Raw genomic sequence first — 18,547 nt, forward strand, 5'->3', positions numbered from 1 at the left:
GCTATGGGTGACCAATTGCCCCAATCCATACATTCCACACCAATTGATAATTCCAACGTGTCAAGAAGCGAATTCCTAGCGTTCCAGAGAAGAATGGAGGATATGTTCACTATGATCCTGCATCAAAGAAGGGATCATAAGGAACCTGCTCCTTGGCCTAATCGAGCAAAACCCGAGTCTGATGGAAAGGTTGCAGTCCCACCAGAAGTCGTTGATAGGGCTTCTGATCCAACAAAGAAGGTGGAGGATGCAAATAGTGTGGGTATCTATGAACAACGGTCCCAAAAACTAGAAGAAATGATGAAGGAAGTTCGCAACAATCCCTCCATAGGGGATTCCTCAGTCAAATCTTCGGATCCTGCTTTCACTAAAGAGGTTATGGATGTTCCTCTACCTAGCAAGTTTAAAATGCCAAATATCGAAGGGTACAACGGTTTGTCTGATCCTATTGATCACTTGGACACCTTTAGAGTGCTGATGCAATTGCAGGGCGCACTAGATGCAATCATGTGTCGAGCATTTGCAGCCACTCTAAAAGAGAATGTCAAGGCATGGTATCGAACTTTGAAATCTGGTTTCATTGGATCCTTTTTCGAAATGGAATAGCAATTTACTGGACACTTCATTAGTAGCCAGAAGAAAGCAAAAACTTCGACTCATCTGATGAGCCTTATTCAAGGAGAAAAGGAGACGTTAAAAGAATTCATGCATCGCTTTGTCAACGCCACCCTAGAATTTAGAACTTGGATCATAGGGTGGTAGTAGTAGCCCTGACAACAGCCCTCCAGCCAAGGGATTTCCTAAATTCACTAGGGAAGAAGCTCGTGGTCAACAAAGGAGAGCTAATGATACGCGCTTAGAAATACATCAACCTAGAAGAAGTGATGACTACAAAAAGGAGCCGAACCGACTTGAAAAGGAAAGGCCCAAGAGAAACGGAGGAAGTAGCCAAAGTAGGGAAAAGGCAAGAAAGTAGCAGACCACTCAACAGCCAAAGGGAGTTAGGACCTGCACCCAAATTCCAGTCCTATACCCCCTTCAATGTCTCCCGAACTAATGTCCTTATGCACGTTAGGGAGAAGGGTTACGTTTCTTGGCAAGAGCCCATGCATGCACCACCATATAAAAGGAGCACATTCAAATTCTGCGAGTTTCACAAGGATCAGGGGCATGACACGGAGGAGTGTATCCACTTGAAAAACGAGATTGAGTTTTAATAAGAAGAGGATATTTGTTAAAGTTCGTAAAAAGAGGTGACCACTGGACCGAAGCCTGTGATCATAAAAAGCCAGTGGTCGAGCAAAAGGAAGATTAGATTGTGGGAGAAATCGCCGTGATCTTCGGAGAACCAACTGGTGGAGGGGACAGCGGAGGTGCCAAGAAGAGATGCAAAGCAGGTGCTCTTGATGGATCAGAGAGAGAATCAAAAAGAGCAGAAGCAGGAGGAGACTATCACCTTCACCAAAGAAGATGAAGAAGGTGTGCAACAACCCCATGATGATGCCCTGGTGGTATCATTACTCATTCCTAACTATCAGGTAAGGAGGGTGCTGATTGACAACGAAAGTTCAGCCAACATAATCTTTTGGTCAGTACTACAAGAAATGAAGATCGGAAGAGATCGCTTGAAGCCTATTTCAACACCCTTAGTCGGATTCGGGGGAAACATGGTCCACCCTTTGGGTAAAATTACACTCCCGCTAACCATGGGGACTCCCCCACAGCAGGTAACCTTTATGACGAACTTCCTAGTGGTTGACCGTCCTTCCGTCTACAACAAAATATTGGGGCGCCAAACACTCAATGCAGCCGAGGCCATAACCTCTACTTATCATCTGAAGGTCAAATTTCCCACCCCGAACGGGGTTGGAGAGATAAAGGGAGATTAGATGGCAGCTCGTAACTGCTATGTGATGGCACTGAAAGAAAAAACAAAAGGACAGGAGCCCTTAACCATAGAAGATTTGGAGGTAAGAGGCAAGTACCCCCAGATCAGTACACTAGATGAAGACCTGGCTAGCGTTCCAATAAAAGGCGACCAAGAGAGGTGCATCCAGTTCAGAAACCAATTGCCAAAATCATTGAAAGAGGAGCTGGTAAGGTTATTGGCTGAATACGCTAATGTTTTTTCCTGGTTTGTTGCCAATATGCTAGGGATCGATCCCACAGTCATTGAGCATAGGTTGCAAGTAAATCTTAACCATGCCCTATAAAGCAGAAGAAAAGAAGCTTTGCTTTAGAGCACATCGAGATAATCAACGAAGAGGTAAATAAGCTTTTAAAAGTTAATTTCATCAGGGAAGTCAACTATCCAAAATGGCTCAGCAATGTAGTTTTGGTATTAAAAAAAAAAGTCAAATGGGAAGTAGCGGACTTACATCGACTTTATAGACTTGAACAAAGTATGCCCCAAGGATAGCTTCCCTCTTCCACGGATTGACCAGTTGGTGGACTCCACATCTAGTAATGAACTTTTGAGTTTCATGGATGCATACTCAGGCTACAACCACATCTGCATGCACCCACAGGATGAAGAGAAAACTGCCTTCACCCACAGGTGAAGGGCAAGGCTCAGATGGAGCCGACCAAAGCAGAAATACGGCTCAGACAGAGCTAAATGTTAGCCCAACAGCTCAGATTGAGCCGAAATATGAAAAAATGGGCTAAAAAAAAAAACTGTTAAAATAGTTGACCTCGAGAGTTCAAATTTTTCACACACAGCCAGTCCCAAGCTCAGGTTAAGGAGGAGGGTTGCGTTAGGTAGCTGACAGCCAGCGTAAAATTTTTCAGATCACTATGATATGTATCCTTACCAAATATTTGTTGGGGCGTCCCCTACGAGCGACGCGTTGCACTTGAACCACCTAGGTGTAACGAAAAGTGAGCGAGGGTGGGCTAGGTCGTCGCCCCGAAGCGACGCGCCGTGTCGGCGCCTGGGTACGGTGTCAAATATGCGAGGGTTCCTGCATCATTCTGGATGTAGGCAGGTAAATACGTTAGTTTAGGAAACTAGGATTAGATTAGTAACTTGGAATATAGGGACACTTACGGGTAAAAGCATGGAAATTGTGGATACAATGATTAGAAGAAGAATTAATATAATTTGCCTTCAAGAAACTAAGTGGGTGAGGGAGAAAGCTAAAGAAATTGATAAATCAGGATTTAAACTTTGGTATACTGGAAAAGAAAAACATAAGAATGGAGTAGGCATTATTATAGACAAAAACTTAAAAGATAGCATTGTGGATGTAACAAGAGTAAGGGATAGAATTATAAAAATCAAGATGGTATTAGGACAAAAGATAATAAATATCATTAGTGCTTATGCTCCTCAAGTTGGCTTAGCAGAAAATCTTAAGAGACAATTTTGGGAAGATATGGATAGTATTATACAAGGCATACCAGGGACGGAGAAAATATTTATGGACACGTTGGAAGAGATAATAAAAATAAATTATGAGAGGATACATAGAGGATATGAATATGGAGACAAAAATCAGTCTGGAGAGATGATCTTAGACTTTGCTATGTCATATGATTTTAGCATAATGAATACTTGCTTTAAGAAAAGAGAAGAACACTTAATAACCTTTAAAAGTGGACAAAATAGAAGTCGAATAGATTTTTTTTTAACTAGGAGGGTAGATCGTTTATCATGCAAGGATTGTAAAGTTATTCCAGGTGAAAGCCTAACCACACAACATCGAGTCTTAGTGTTAGATATATGTATTAAAAAATGGAGGAAAAAAAGATAAAATAAACCAGTGTAGGAGAACTAGATGGTGGAACCTAAAAGGAGAAAATATAATAAAATTTAAAGATAAAATGATCAAAGATGGGGATTGGTCCTTAGAGGATGGGATAGATACAAATACTCTTTGGAATAGATTAGCTAGCTCTATTAAAAAGATAGCAAAAGAGATTTTAGGTGAATCAAGGGGAAGATTCTCGAATAGCAAAGAGAGTTGGTGGTGGGATAAAGATGTACAAAAAATCATAAAGACAAAAAGAATTTGGTATAAAACGTGGCAAAAATGTAGAAACAGAGATAACATTGAAAAATATAAGGAGGCAAGAAAAGATGCAAAAAGGGCCGTTAGTGAAGCTAAATATAGATCATTTAATAGTTTGTATGATAGATGAGGTACAAAAGAAGGGGAAAGAGATATATTTAAACTTGCTAAAGCTAAAGAAAGGAAAAGCAAGGACTTAGGAAATGTAAAATGTATAAAAAGTGAGGATGATATTGTCTTGGTTAAGGACGAAGATATTAAAGAAAGATGGCAAAGTTACTTTAGTAAGTTGTTTAACGAAAACCAAATAGAAGGCTTGAACTTAGAATTGTCAAATGAGGAAAAGACTAAAAATATAAGATTTATTCGCAAAATTAGAGTTAACGAAGTTAAGTTTGCACTAAAAAAAGATGAAAAATGGGAAAGCTATGGGACCAAATAACATCCCAATTGAAGTTTGGAAATGCTTGGGTGATAACGGAATTATATGGTTAACTAATTTATTTAATACAATTGTAAAAACTAAGAAAATGCCAGATGAATGGAGGAAAAGTACTTTAATACCTATATACAAAAATAAAGGAGATATTCAAAATTGTAATAACTATCGTGGAATTAAACTTATGAGTCATACGATGAAACTATGGGAGAAGGTAGTTGAACAAAGATTAAGGTTAGAAACAAAGATCTCAGAAATCAATTTAATTTTATGCCTGGGAGATCTACCACAGAAGCTATTTATCTTTTAAGAAGATTAATGGAAAAGTTTAGAGAAAAGAAGAGGGATTTGCATATGATATTTATTGACCTTGAGAAAGTATATGATAAGATACCTAGGGAAGTTCTATGGTGGGTTTTAGAAAAAAGGGTGTATGTTGTAGGTATACCGATGTCATTAAGGATATGTACGATGGAGTAATGACTAGTGTAAGGACTATACATGAAGAAACTAGAAAATTTCCAATTGTCATAGACGTACATCAAAGATCTGCTTTGAGTCCTTATCTTTTTGCTTTAGTGATGGACCAATTGACTAAGAGTATTCAAAAGGAGGTTCCATGGTGTATGTTGTTTGCAGATGATATTATATTAATTGACGAAACTAGGGACGGAGTAGAGGCTGAGTTAGAATTATGGAGAGAAGCTTTGGAATCTAAAGGCTTTAGGATAAGTAGAAATAAAACAGAATATATGAAATGTAATTTTAGTAATGATAGGAGGAATATTTGAGACAAAGTTAAACTTGATGATGAAGAAATAAATAGCACTTGTAGATTTCGATACCTTGGATCTATTATGCAAGCTAAAGGAGAAATTGAAGATGACGTAATGCATAGAGTTAAAGCAGGTTGGTTAAAATGGAGAAGTGCTTCAAGTGTGCTATGTGATCGTAGAATACCCTTAAAATTGAAAGGGAAGTTTTATAGGACAGCTATAAGACCAGCTATGCTATATGGACTAGAATGTTGGGCGACAAAGAAACATAATATCAAAAAAGTAAAAGTTGTCGAGATGAGAATGCATAGATGAATGAGTGGTATAACATTGAAAGATAAATTAAGGAATGAACATATTCGTGGTAAGTTAGGTGTAACTCCTATAGACAATAAGATAAGGGAGGAACAACTCATATGGTATGGACACTTGCAACATAGGTCTTATAGTGCACCTATGAGGAAGAGTGATTTAGTTACTGTGGGGGGGCAATAGAAGGGGTAGGGGTAAACTTAAAAAAACTTGGGAGGAGATAATGAGTAAGGATTTAATATCCTTGAATCTATCAAAAGAAATGGTCCATGATCGCATAAATTAGCGGAAAAGGATTCATATAGCCGACCCCACTTAGTGGGACTAAGGCTTGGTTTTGTTGTTGTTGTTGTTGTTGTTGTCTCAAAAATTTGAAACTAATGGGGGCGGCAACTAATATACACAAAATTAATACTCATAAAGGGGAAACGGTTACGAATCCACCATTAAACCCCTCTACATAACCAACATGCAAACTTTGATGTACACACATTCATGAGAGGGAACGGTTACAAGACTACACTTAAAACCTCCACATAAATACCCATAAAACTCCTATAACCCCCACAAGCACAACAATGCCCATCAATGCCGAATTGATGGAGGGTCAACCTCCACCACTATAAAAAGGGAACTTGGAGAGGAGGTAAGCATCTCTCATACTCATTTCTTTCTACTGTTGCAATTCAAAGCCTCCCATTAGTCTATTACTTAGGCATCGGAGTGATCCCCCGGAGTACACCCCCAATCCTCCAAGTCATTCTTAGTTGATTCTTTTCAGGTGGTTGTGATCAAGGAACAATTCTTGAAGGCCATTCGATTTTCGGTAGCAACAACCCAATAAGCATCTCATCACATTGCATTGCATCTTTTGCTTAGAAGGGCAATCCTACAGTTTGTATGTCATCTAGTATCTCTCCAACTAGTCCTTGGATTATCAACTCTGCTACTACTGACCATATGATAGGCGTAACCAACTTCTTTTCTGCCCTCCAGTATCCTAAAATTCTACCTCAAGTTACCCTTGCTGATGGGTCCACAACTATAGATAAGGGGATAGGAACAGTAAATCCTACTCCCTCCATCTCTCTTTCTTCTGTTTTATACATTCGTAAGTCCCTTTTCAATCTCATGTCAGTTAGTAAGCTTACAAAGCCACTAAATTGTTCAATAACCTTCTTTATTGATTCTGTGATTATTCAAGATTTGAAGACGAGGAAGGAGATTGGCATAGGACATGAGGCTCATGCACTCTACTACTTCGAGTCATTCTATTCTCCCACTGTCTACACAGCCATTGCTACATTGCTTCAAATTCATTGTTGTCTTGATCATTTGTCCTTGGAAAAATTATAATAGCTAGTTGCTACCTTGAGTTCTGTGTCTAGTCTTGAGTGTGAGTCTTGTCAATTGGCAAAACATCATTGCGTTCCCTTTGCTTCCCGAGTCAACAAACGGGCAAATGGTCCTTTCATGATTGCCCATTCTAATGTTTGAGGTCTTAGTCATGTCACATCGAAATTGGGGTAGCAGTACTTTGTTTTATTTGTCAATGACCACTCTAGGATGACTTGGTTGTACTTAATAAAAGATCATTCTAAGTTGTTTAATACCTTTTGTGCCTTCTATTTTCAAATAAAGACTCAGTTTGATGTGCTAACCAAGATACTCTATAGTGATAATGCCGAGGAGTACTTCAGTACCCGATTCAGTACCTATATGACTAATTCTAGTAATGATCCATCAGTCATCTTGTGCCCACACCACAACAAAATGGAGTTCCAAAATAGAAAAATAGACATATTCTTGAAGTCACTCATGCCCTATTGTATCAAATAGAAGTCGCCAAAGTTTTTCGAAGTGGTGTTGTGCTCACTACTTGCTCTCTCATTACTAAAATGTTATCCTCTATCCTTGGGGGTAAAATCCCATATTCAATTATCTTCCTTAAGGTTCCTTTGTTCTCCCTTCCTCCCCGTATATTTGGTTGTGAGCCTTTTGTCCATCAATTAACTCCAGGAAAGGATAAGTTGGACCCTTGCACTATTAAATGTATGTTTCTAGGGTATTCCTATACCCAAAAGGGATATTGATGTTATAGCTCTTCTTTACATCAATTCTTTCTCTCTGCTGATGTCATTTTTTTTAGGATACACCATACTGCTTTGATTCCTTGAGTTCTATTGACCTTGATGAGTCTTTTCCTTTGTCTAGTGTTCCTACATCTTCATCCAGTTTGAGTCACTCTCATCGCTTGGATTGTCCCAATCTACAAATGAACACCTAACAACTCTCAAGAGGAGAGCCTCCTCCAACTTCTACTTCTATGCCTCTAGTTACCTCGTCAGATGATCCTCTACCCCAAGTGGTTGATTCTCCTATTGTTGTTCGAAAAGGTAACCACACTTGTACCGAACATCCAATCTCTAATTTTGTTTTTCATGATTTCTTGTCACCCCCATACTACTATTTTGTTAGTACCTTGTCTTCTATTGCTCTTCCTAAGCCTATTTCTGAAGCCTTGTCCCATTCTGGGTGAAGGAATGCAATGATAAAAGAGATGCATGCTCTACAAGATAATGACACTTCCTGGGACTTGGTACGTCTTCCTCTTGATAAGTTTGTAGTTGGTGGTCCTTGGGTGTACACTATGAAGATTAATCCAAATGATTCCTTGGCTCTATTAAAAGCCTGCCTTGTAACTAAGGGATATACTTAGGTGTATAGCCTGGACAATTTAGACACATTCTCCCCTATAGCCAAACTTGCCTCAATATGTTTTTTCATCTCCTCAGCCACCATATCACTGGGCTCTACACCAATTAGACGTGAAGAATGCTTTCCTACATGGTGATCTTCAGAAGGAAGTCTATATGGAGCAACCACCTATTTCGTTGCATAGGGGGACTCAGGCTTAGTGTGTTGGCTCAAGAAGTCACTATATGGTTTAAAACAGTCTCCGGGAGCATGGTTTGGTCACTTCAGTGTTGTAGCACTTGAGTTTGGCCTTCAACAATGTGCAGTAGATCATTCAGTATTTTATCATCATACTCCATCCAGAAGGATTCTACTTATTATGTATGTAGATGATATTGTGATTACTGGTGATGATGAACAAGGTACTCTGAGCCTGAAGCATTTCCTGCAAACTAAGTTTCAAACAAAGGATTTGAGACCATTGCAGTTTTTCTTGGGTATAGAAGTATCAAAATCTCGTACCGGAACTGTCTTGTCACAGAGGAAGTATGTTCTTGATCTTTTAGATGAGATTGGACTTTTTGATCACTGATACACCTATGGGTCCTAACAGTAAGCTAGTGCAAAATATGGGTGATTTGTTGCCCAACCTAGGACAGTATCAAAGACTTGTTGGAGAGCCAAATTATCTCACGATCACTCAGCTGAATATATCTTTTTGCAACAAGTGTTGGAAATCAGTTTATTGATTCTTCGAGAAAAAGTCAATAGGATGCAGTAATTCACATGTTGATATATCTCAAAGGTGCACCTGGGAGAGGTCTATTATATTAGGATCGAGGTCACACTTATATTCAGTGATATAATGATGCAGATTATGCTGAATCTCCTTTCAATAGATGATCCACAACCTAGTCCAGTATCCTTGTTGGTGGAAATTTGGTTTCTTGGAGTAATAGACAAACTGTGGTGGCCAAGCCAAGTGCTAAGTCCAAGTATAGGGCCAAGGCTCACACTACATATGAATTCCTTTGGCTGAAGAACATGTTGGAAGAATTAGGTTTTCCACATTCTCAATCTATGGAGTTGATGTGTGATAATCAAGCTGCCATTCCTATTGCCTCCAACCCAATCTTCCATGAGCAGACAAAACACATTGAAGTTGATTGCCACTTTTTTCCAGAGAAACTTGTGTAGAATCTCATTACCACCACTCAAGTGAAGTCTAATTGGTGGCTTGCTGATTTATTTACTACCTTGGGGCTGCTTGTGTTAAATTCATTTGTAACAACCTAGGAGCATATGATATGCTCCAACTTGAGGGGGAGTGTTGATGGTTATCTTAGTCATTTAGCATTGTTAGTGTTTGAGTGTTATGTTAACAAGTGATAGTTAGTAAGGGCATTATGGTCATTGGTATGTACTTTGACATATATTATAAATAGAGGAAGAGACCTATCATTGTGATAAGGTTTTCCATTTTGCCCAATTATTCAACATTGATGAATGATGAATGTTTCTTGAGTTCTCTAATATGAGCGTTATTAATGATTATGCACTTCATAATTGAGCATGAATGATGCCTATTTCATATTATAAATTAAAAATACATGAATATTTTTTATTTAAAAGGAAAAGCATGCCTATATGTGTGTGTGTGTGTGTGTGTGTGTGTGTGTGTGTGTGTGTGTGTTAGTTAACTAATCTATCATGATCGTGTCGTATCCTTATTTTTGCAACATCATTATATTGCCATGTCGCTGTCGTGTCCTACTCGTGTCGATATTAGTGCTTCCTAGCCTCTAAGCTCTAACATTCCAACTCATTATCCTCATATTTTAACAATCTAGGCCCCCTATACCTACGCCCACCCCCCACCCCTCCAAATAGTTGATTGAAGAATATCAATTTTTTTCAACACTTCTTGAACTATTCTTTTCTTTCTCTCATAAGTATTGGGCAAAGCACTCACTCTAACCTCCTTCCCTAAAGGACTCACCAATTGTTTTCTCCCCCCCCCCCCCCCTTTTTTACTTCTTGAATAATTCACAATCTCCCAATTCTATTAAGCCTGGACATGACCCCTCATATATAAGTTTTATTCATGTACAATTCATCATAAGCATGTGGGTCTCAATCATTGTTCCAACAGTAAACCTCTTTTAGATTCTCTCATACTATCATTATCATCCTCCTAACCGCAAACTTGGGATCAAGGAATATCAGCATCACTTCTTATGCTCATATATGTAAAGTTCCTAATTATGACTATGTAATTCAATTAGGAAATTGGAGGTGAGGGCAAGAGCAGTTATATCTGATCCTCATTTGATAGCTAATGAGATTATGGAATTCTTTTCCAATTTATTTATGGAGGAGGATAAGGGTAAGCCTATGATTGAGGGTTTTGAGTGGCGTAGTGACTAGGTGAGTTGGTTGGAAAGACCTTTTAGGAGGATGAAGAGAGGTCTATTGTGTTTGGGATGGATATGGATAAGGCTCTGGGCCCGCATGGCTTTCATATGGTTTTCTTTAAAGATTTCTTGGGATACGGCTAGGGTTGTTTGATGAAGATTTTTAATGAGTTTTATTTAATTCGGGTTTTGGGCAAAAGCATTAGTCCTACTTTGATGACTTTGGTGCCTAAGAAGGGTCAATTTATGAAGGTTGCTGATTTTCATCCTATAAGTTTAGCAACTAATGTGTCCAAAATTATTGCAAAAAAGTTCTTGCATATAGGTTGAGTCTAGTGTTAGGGGACACTATGTCTCAAGCCCAAAGTGTTTTTGTTAGGGGAAGACTAATTGTCAATGTGATCGTTGTAGTAGTGGAGGATTTTTTCTGGCAAAAGGAAAAGGCAGTCATTCTTAAAAAGGCTTATGATCAGTTGGTCTAAATTCTTTGGATAAGACTTTTTCTAGGTTTTCGGAGAGGTGGTGTGCTTGAATAAGGTGGTTCTTGTCAAATGCTTGTTGTTCAATTATTATCAAGGTGAATCGAAGGAAGGGTTTAGGACCTCGAAAAGTGTTAGGCAAGGGGGTTCGTTATCTCCTTTTCTGTTTGCTCTCCTGAGTAGATTGGGTGGTGGACAATGGTTTTGAAAGAGGGATTGGAGTGTGTGATGAGAATGTCGGTGTGCCTCATATTTAAGGAGAGCATAGATAGTCTTTTCTTCATATTTTTACAATCCTCCAACTTTTTGAGGAAGTTTCTTGTTTAAAATAAATTTGGGAAAGAGTCGGATTGCTACTATTGATCTTAGTTTTAATATATCTTTTGAGTTGGCTTCTTTACCTAGGAGTGGTATTTTAGAGTGGCCTTTTTTGAGGGGTTGGGGGGGAGTGAAATTCTAACTTTCTAAGTCAGTTTAATTTTTGGATCCAATGGTAAGGAAAATGTCTAAGCATTTGGATGGCTGGAAGGGGTGCTTTATTTTCTCTAGGTCGCCATCATTCAAGCTTATCTTTCTAGTATCCCTCTCTATTATTCATCTATTTTGTAATTCTTCTAGGGGTCACTAATAAAATTGAGAAAGTTATGAGAGATTTTCTTTGGTCAAAGGTCGGGGATGAGAGATCATCTTATCAACAAGGAATTTGTTTGTAGGTCTAAGTTGGAGGGGGTTTGGGTCTTAGGAAGTTGGTGTCTAGAAACACTAATTATCGGGCAAACCACTTTCGTGGTTTCCCTTAAAGGAGGACTCTCTTCGGCATAAAGTTATAAAAAAGTAAAATTTGGTCTTCAAGTTATAGGTGGGATGCAATTTGGGAACAAGATGCTCTATGGTGAGTCCTTGGAGAAGTATTGCTCAGAGTTATTCTCTCTTTATTCCTTACACCAAATATGTTGCAGGTAATAAGTCTTGGATTTGCTTTTGGGAAGACACTTGGGTTGGTGATTCTATGCTTTTCATCTCTTTTCCTCGTCTTTATTGTCTCTTCTTGGTGCATAATGATGTCATTGATTCTTTTCTTATCTCAAATGGGTTTACTACTTCTTGGAATTTCCATTTTCATAGGTCTTTAAAATGATAGACAGGTGGAGGAACTCTCTTCTTTATTGTTACTGTTGTAGTTGCTGGAGCAAAGTCGTCTTTCAATGGAGGGACAGTCGGTTATGCGGTTTAGATTCTTCAAGTGTCTAGTCTTGTAAATCTTTCTATGAACATTTGACTAGAACTTTTATTTGGTTAATTGTTCTTAATAGACTTCACCAACAATATGTCCCAGAGTAGGAGGCTTATGAAGGCATTATTTGTGGATGTATGTACTTCTCTTTTTTTTCTTTTTTTTCTTTTTTTGAATTGTTTCTTCTCTTGGAGGATTTGGAATAAGTTGTGTGGTTTATTTGGAAAGAATCAGGTTTGTCTTGTATCGCTGGAGGATTTGTTGACTATTTCCTTCTGGACAGGGTGGAGATGGTTTAGTTTTGAGGAATTTGTGGGTTTTTTAGAGAAGGCAGCACGCGCTTTCCTATTGGAAAGGATTCATTATATGGTTTCGCTTTACTTTGATGTTATAAAGGGGTGTGTTTTTTTTCAAATTTACAGTGAGAATAGAAGGGCAATTATTATTTTTTATCTAAAAAAGTCCCATATTTGAAATTTAAATTTTTGAATTTTTTAAAAAGGTGTAGTAATTAAAATTTAAATAACATAACTGGGTATAACTGCCAAAATGTAATTGCCAGTTTAAATTTTAACCATACGGTTACGCTGGTTTAAGGGATCCCGACAACAGACTCTTATTTCTTTTTTTTCTGTCAAATGCTTTGTTTTCAGAGGTTTGCAATATAAAAATTACAAGTGATTTTGTTGTAGTAAATTAACCATGCCACAATCCACAAAATACCCGCATGATCATATGATTCAAGAGATTTTGCCGTTGAAATTTCAAGTGATTTTTCTGTTGCCAGAGGGAGGTGGTATTTGCTCCCACTTGAATGATTTTGCCACAAGTGATATTTTCTAAAGGTGATCTGTAATATATTTTTACAGAGAACTCATTCAAGGGTCAACAAATACCAACTTAAATGTAGTAAATTACTCATGGCAGGAGCCTCAAGGAGACAGAATGTTCCAAATTTATACCCGTAACACCTACTGTCTTAACAAGCATGCATATACAAAAAAAAATACATTTAATAAAAGAGATGCAAGAAATTCAGATTCATAGCATAAAAATTATAAAGAAAAATACACACACCGTCTGACACAAGCTAAAAAAAATGGAGCAGCTTAAAGGCAGTACCTTGTAGATAGCATCCCAAGGCAGACAACCCAGAAAATCAACTAAAAATCGAGATTTTAGGTACCTGCCAAAAAAATATATATATCTAAGTAAGAAGAAAGCACTTTACCTGAAAGCTTCAGCCATCAAACAAGTGGTAGTTATTTGACATGGGTTAGATAATGGGTTTCATCAAACCCAACTGCAAGAATTTATTTAAAAAGTGATAGTAATCAAACAAGTGGTACAGCTATTTTCTAAAGCGTTTCACATGGAATTGGAAGAAATGCGAGGAAGAAAGAAAAGAAAGGAAAATTTTCACGAAAAATTTCCTTACTTCCTTCCATCCTGCATTTTCTGGGCAGCCAATCAAAGAAATGTGGGAGGAGAGAGAGGGGAAACGGACCGAGTGGCGATGAGGTTGCGGTCGTAGATCATCTGGTGGGAGCGGCGGTCCTTGTAGGCAACGAAGAATAAAACGACGATGTCGATGAGGAAAGCTATCTGGCCGGCGATGTCGAGGAAGAAAAGGCGCTCCGGCAAGCCTCGGAAGAATCCGAACTCGAAGGGAGTGAAGGAGGAGGAGTAGACAGCCCATAGCAAGATGAATTGCGTCCATACCACGTACCACCTGCGCAATTGTATTCATTCCCATTTCCATTTCTTTTGAGTTTAACAATATCTCAAAGAGAGTGAGAGAGCGAGAAGTAGCTGTGTCCTGGCGCCAAATTGCATATCTCATAATTTTGCATACTTCTCAACTTTCTATTGTTTTTTTTTTTTAAATTTCTAAAACACTTCTATGACTGAATATAATAGTTTTTCTAATCACATTAAAATATCCTTCAATTTCTATCCATTTTCTTTACTTTTTTTTTCAAATTATAGGCTATATTACCTATAATTTATAATTACCGATTACCAATAAAATACATTTTTATTTTTCAAAAGAAAGTTATAAAATTGGTGGATTTTTTTAAATATAATGGACAAAAAATGCAAACTAAAAAAGTCTTGTGTTTTCATTTAATTAAATATACATTGATAGAATAATAATTAATAATTATTTTTAGTAACATTCAATAATTGTAAACTAAAATTTTAAGGTGTTAAAAATATAAGGCATTGAATTTGAATTACTTAAAAGCATGATGGTCATTTTATTAATTAATAGTAATGATAAATTATTTAAAAAAACATATATAATTAATAATATTATAAACATATATTGGTGATAAAAGTATTGTTAATTATAAAAAAAATAATCATATATTTATTTTTTAATGAAAAATATTTATAATTTTAATTAGCATAAATAATATTAGACAAAAGATACTAATCTCTCCTCAAGTTTGATAAAATGATAATAGGCTGAGATTTTAAAAATGTCACAAACTTTTCCCTAAGGTTTCAAAAATGTCACATAACTTCTTTAAGATTTTCTAAAAAGACACAAATCTCTCCTTACATTTTATATAATAAAAAAATTGTGAGGAGGCCTATGTGTTTTTGGGCGAGTTGTGATATTTTTAAAATTTCAAGGGACGTCTATAGTATTTTTAAAATTTAAGGAAGAATTTTGTCTTTTTATCAAATCTCAAGAGAGATAAATGTCTTTTGCCGTAAATATTAATTAATTTGTTACTTTAAAAGTATTTTAAATATTAATTAAAAATTTTAATTAATTTATTAAGTAAACAATATTTTAATAGGCCAATTTTTTATTAAAAAATTATATTAATTTTTTAACTAGATAACAATAGAAATGTCCATTCAAATTTTTAATTAGCATAAATATTAATAATATATTAATCAAAAATTAAAAATCTAGATTATAATCATTAATTAAAATTTTATATTTATTTTTGAATCAGAAAATATTTAAAATGTTAATTGATATAGGTATTATTTTTTTTATAATTATAAATTATTGCATTTTTAGTTACAAATATTAATTAGAAAATATTAATTAAAATGCTTATGTACTTTAGTAATTAGAAAATTTTAAATGTCAATTGAAAATATTAATTAATATAAAAATAAATCATTTTTTCATTAAAAATATTTAAAATGTTATTGCAAGTATGAATTAGAAAATACTAATTGAAAATCTTAACATAATTTATAACTATATATAATAATATATTAATTATGCGTTGCAATGTAATAATATTATTTGAATTATAATAGTATATATTCAAACAAAACTTATAATAGAATTGAATATCCAACCACCACTAATTTTATAACTACCTATAATCAACATTTATTTTAAAAAGAATCAAATATACATATGCCTTCAACATTTTTTTCAATTTAGTACTTACTCAATAATTATAAAATTCATCATTTATTTTTTTAAAGAAAATACATTTTTATGAGTGATTTCAAACGATCTCTAAAAAGTAAAAGAAGGGTTCAAGTAGTTATAAATATTTAGGGCCATTTGGTATCACTATCAAAAATCACGAAAACAAAAAAATAGAAATGGAAATCAAAAATATAAATTAAAAACCATAATCAATCAACTTGTTTGGTTAATATTTGTAAAATCAAAATAAATTTTAAAAATGCTCATCTTTCGTCTTTAAATTAAATAATACTATAAAAACATGAATAACAATAAAATTAAAAAAAATACACATTAAAAAATACTACAATAAAAATAAAAATTATTATAACTATTTGCTTGATTGTTATGCTTTCAAAAATTACTTTACAATAAAGTTTTTAGTACATGACCATTAAAAAATACTAAAATTATTTTTTCATTGGCTTTATTATTATTTTAATTATACTTAAATTCGTATGATTATTTTATTTTAATTTTAATTAAAAAATGTAAAAAATAAATGATTTAACCCTAAAAACTATTTTTGTATATTAAAATTTCTGAAAACAGTTGTCAAAACAAATAAAAATCATAAAATATGGTTTTCAATTTTCTTAAAAATAGATGAAAATTGACAATAAAAATAGGAAGTTGGAAACATAAACAAATGCATTTTTTATATGTTGTTTTTCATTGTGCAGAAACAAAACCAAAAAAAAATAGAAAACACACAATGCCAAACAGACCCTTATTTTAGATTTTTTTTTATAAAAAAATAACACATTATATGATCGGGAAGTTATCGAGCAAGCACACTCGAGAATTTGATATTTTATGATACTATAACTTTTTTACATTTACTCTAAAATAAGAATTAAATGTTGAAAAGTGATGTTCATGGACTAGAAGTTGTGCCTAGGCTTTACTATCTCTTTCTTCATTATTTACTTCTCTAGAGTATTTATTAAAAAAAAAATTAATATTCCATTATCGTAATGTCTGTCCACGCGTACTACCGTGAGTGTGTGTGTGTGTGTGTGTGTGTGTGTGAGAGAGAGAGAGAGAGAGAGAGAGATGTACGGACGTGTTTTGAGGATGAATGACAAAGTGGCGAGGCGGAGAGGCTCCTCCAAGAGCATTTCTGCGGAAGGCAGGTCCGATGCGGGAGAGTTCGAGTCCGAAATCATTGCGGAACAAAGCAACAATACTTCTCCAAGAGGATCTAATGGAGTCTGTGATGTCGTCTATAATAAATTCTTCTTCTTCATCATCATCAGACGCCGACAACGACTGGTCTCTTCCCCTGCCTTTCCTCCCCATTGGTTGCTAATTAATTTCCTGCCGCTGGATAGTCGATCGATCTATCGATGGATCCCTTTGCAATCAGATGATGATCCGCACTCGCGCACGCACATATATATATAAACGTCTGAATCCTCTTACAGTCCCCCTTTATGGAAAAAAAAACAAAAGAAAAGGAACTAGGTACAGCAAGATATATGCTCGGAATAAAAGAAAAAGAGCGGGGTCGAGCTGGTGGCAATTTTGCTCGTCTTAAATTCACGATTATGGGAATGTAATCTTGCACCTTTCTTTCTTCTTTCAAATTATTCGCTGCTTACATATTTTGATTGACAGGATCACTGATCGGTGGAATACGTGGAGACTCCAGACTCCTCTCGTTTGTTTGAAAGATTGATTATTCGATGTGCTGCGAACTTTAGCAGCATTGGGAACTGAGAGTTTTAATGCACGGTTTTTCCACATTTGAAGTTCAGTGAAGTCACATCCACGCTCACGATCCAGAAAGCTGAGCCACTGCTCCCTTGCCAAGTGCCAACCAGATTTTTTGTTTCACCCAAAAAGGTTCTTCAACAGCTTAAATAATAACAACGGCAATAAAAACCGTCACTGAAGTCTAACTTGTCTTTATCACTTGAACAAGTTCAGTTGATATTATTTTATGAACATTGCAAGAATAATGTATAAATAATATTATCATGTTTATCGTGTAGTCCGTTACTTTTATTGAAATGATAATAAAGTATTGTTCTAACAATTTTAGAGTCCGACAAAATATATATTTGTGTCACATTATAATCTCATTATCAAACATTGGATGAATCAACTAATGATTCTCAAGAATCTTTGTTGCTTTTTAAATATTCGCAATTTGACTCACATTTTTAATTGAGAATCTCATTCTCAAGAACCATAATTGTTTAACAATGCTTGTCATGCAGTAATGTTCTATATATTTCCCATTTAAACATATGTTTTCCATTTAAACAAAAGTGTGCCTTCTTTACCAACCACTAGAATTACTAAAAAAGCAAAAGCTCACAAAAGAATCCAATATACAATTGATCAATCTAAAAGTACCTTTATTCTTTGTTTGCAAGCATAGATTTTGAGACTTGAATTTAAATTTATATGAATTTAGAACTCGATACAATGACTAACAAATCCAAATTTAAGTTTCCACGTCCGTGTTTTGAATCACTACATATGAAACATAACCTCTTCCATTCCTAATTTCACACCGTCTCTCCTTCCCCTCCCTCTCCCTCTTCTCTTACAACTTTTCTCATTCCTAATATTCCTTTTTTTTTAATCTTTCTTGGTGTTTCTTTTGTTGGATTTGCGTGTATGTGTGTATGATCTTCATGATCACTTGGAGGAGTGTATGTGTGTATAAATCATCAATTAGAAATTAAGATGCTTCTTAATTCATGAATACATAATATGTA

The 18,547-nt window shown here is 35.5% G+C and overlaps 1 protein-coding gene across 1 annotated transcript in view; it reads right to left on the reverse strand.

Moving 5' to 3' along the window:
• LOC131146744 (potassium channel SKOR-like) overlaps nucleotides 1-17,653 on the reverse strand; it is a 151,065-nt gene extending 133,412 nt beyond the window's left edge. Inside the window, exons 1-3 of the mRNA XM_058096511.1 lie at nucleotides 16,882-17,653; nucleotides 13,872-14,096; nucleotides 13,487-13,550 (exon numbers count right to left, since the gene is read on the reverse strand). Coding sequence (XP_057952494.1) covers nucleotides 13,487-13,550; nucleotides 13,872-14,096; nucleotides 16,882-17,117 — 525 coding nt within the window. The 5' untranslated portion in view covers nucleotides 17,118-17,653. The remainder of the gene's footprint in view (nucleotides 1-13,486; nucleotides 13,551-13,871; nucleotides 14,097-16,881) is intronic.
• Nucleotides 17,654-18,547: the final 894 nt, after the last annotated feature.

Source organism: Malania oleifera, chromosome 13 (genome assembly GCF_029873635.1).
Source record: "Malania oleifera isolate guangnan ecotype guangnan chromosome 13, ASM2987363v1, whole genome shotgun sequence".
Classification (NCBI taxonomy): domain Eukaryota; kingdom Viridiplantae; phylum Streptophyta; class Magnoliopsida; order Santalales; family Ximeniaceae; genus Malania; species Malania oleifera.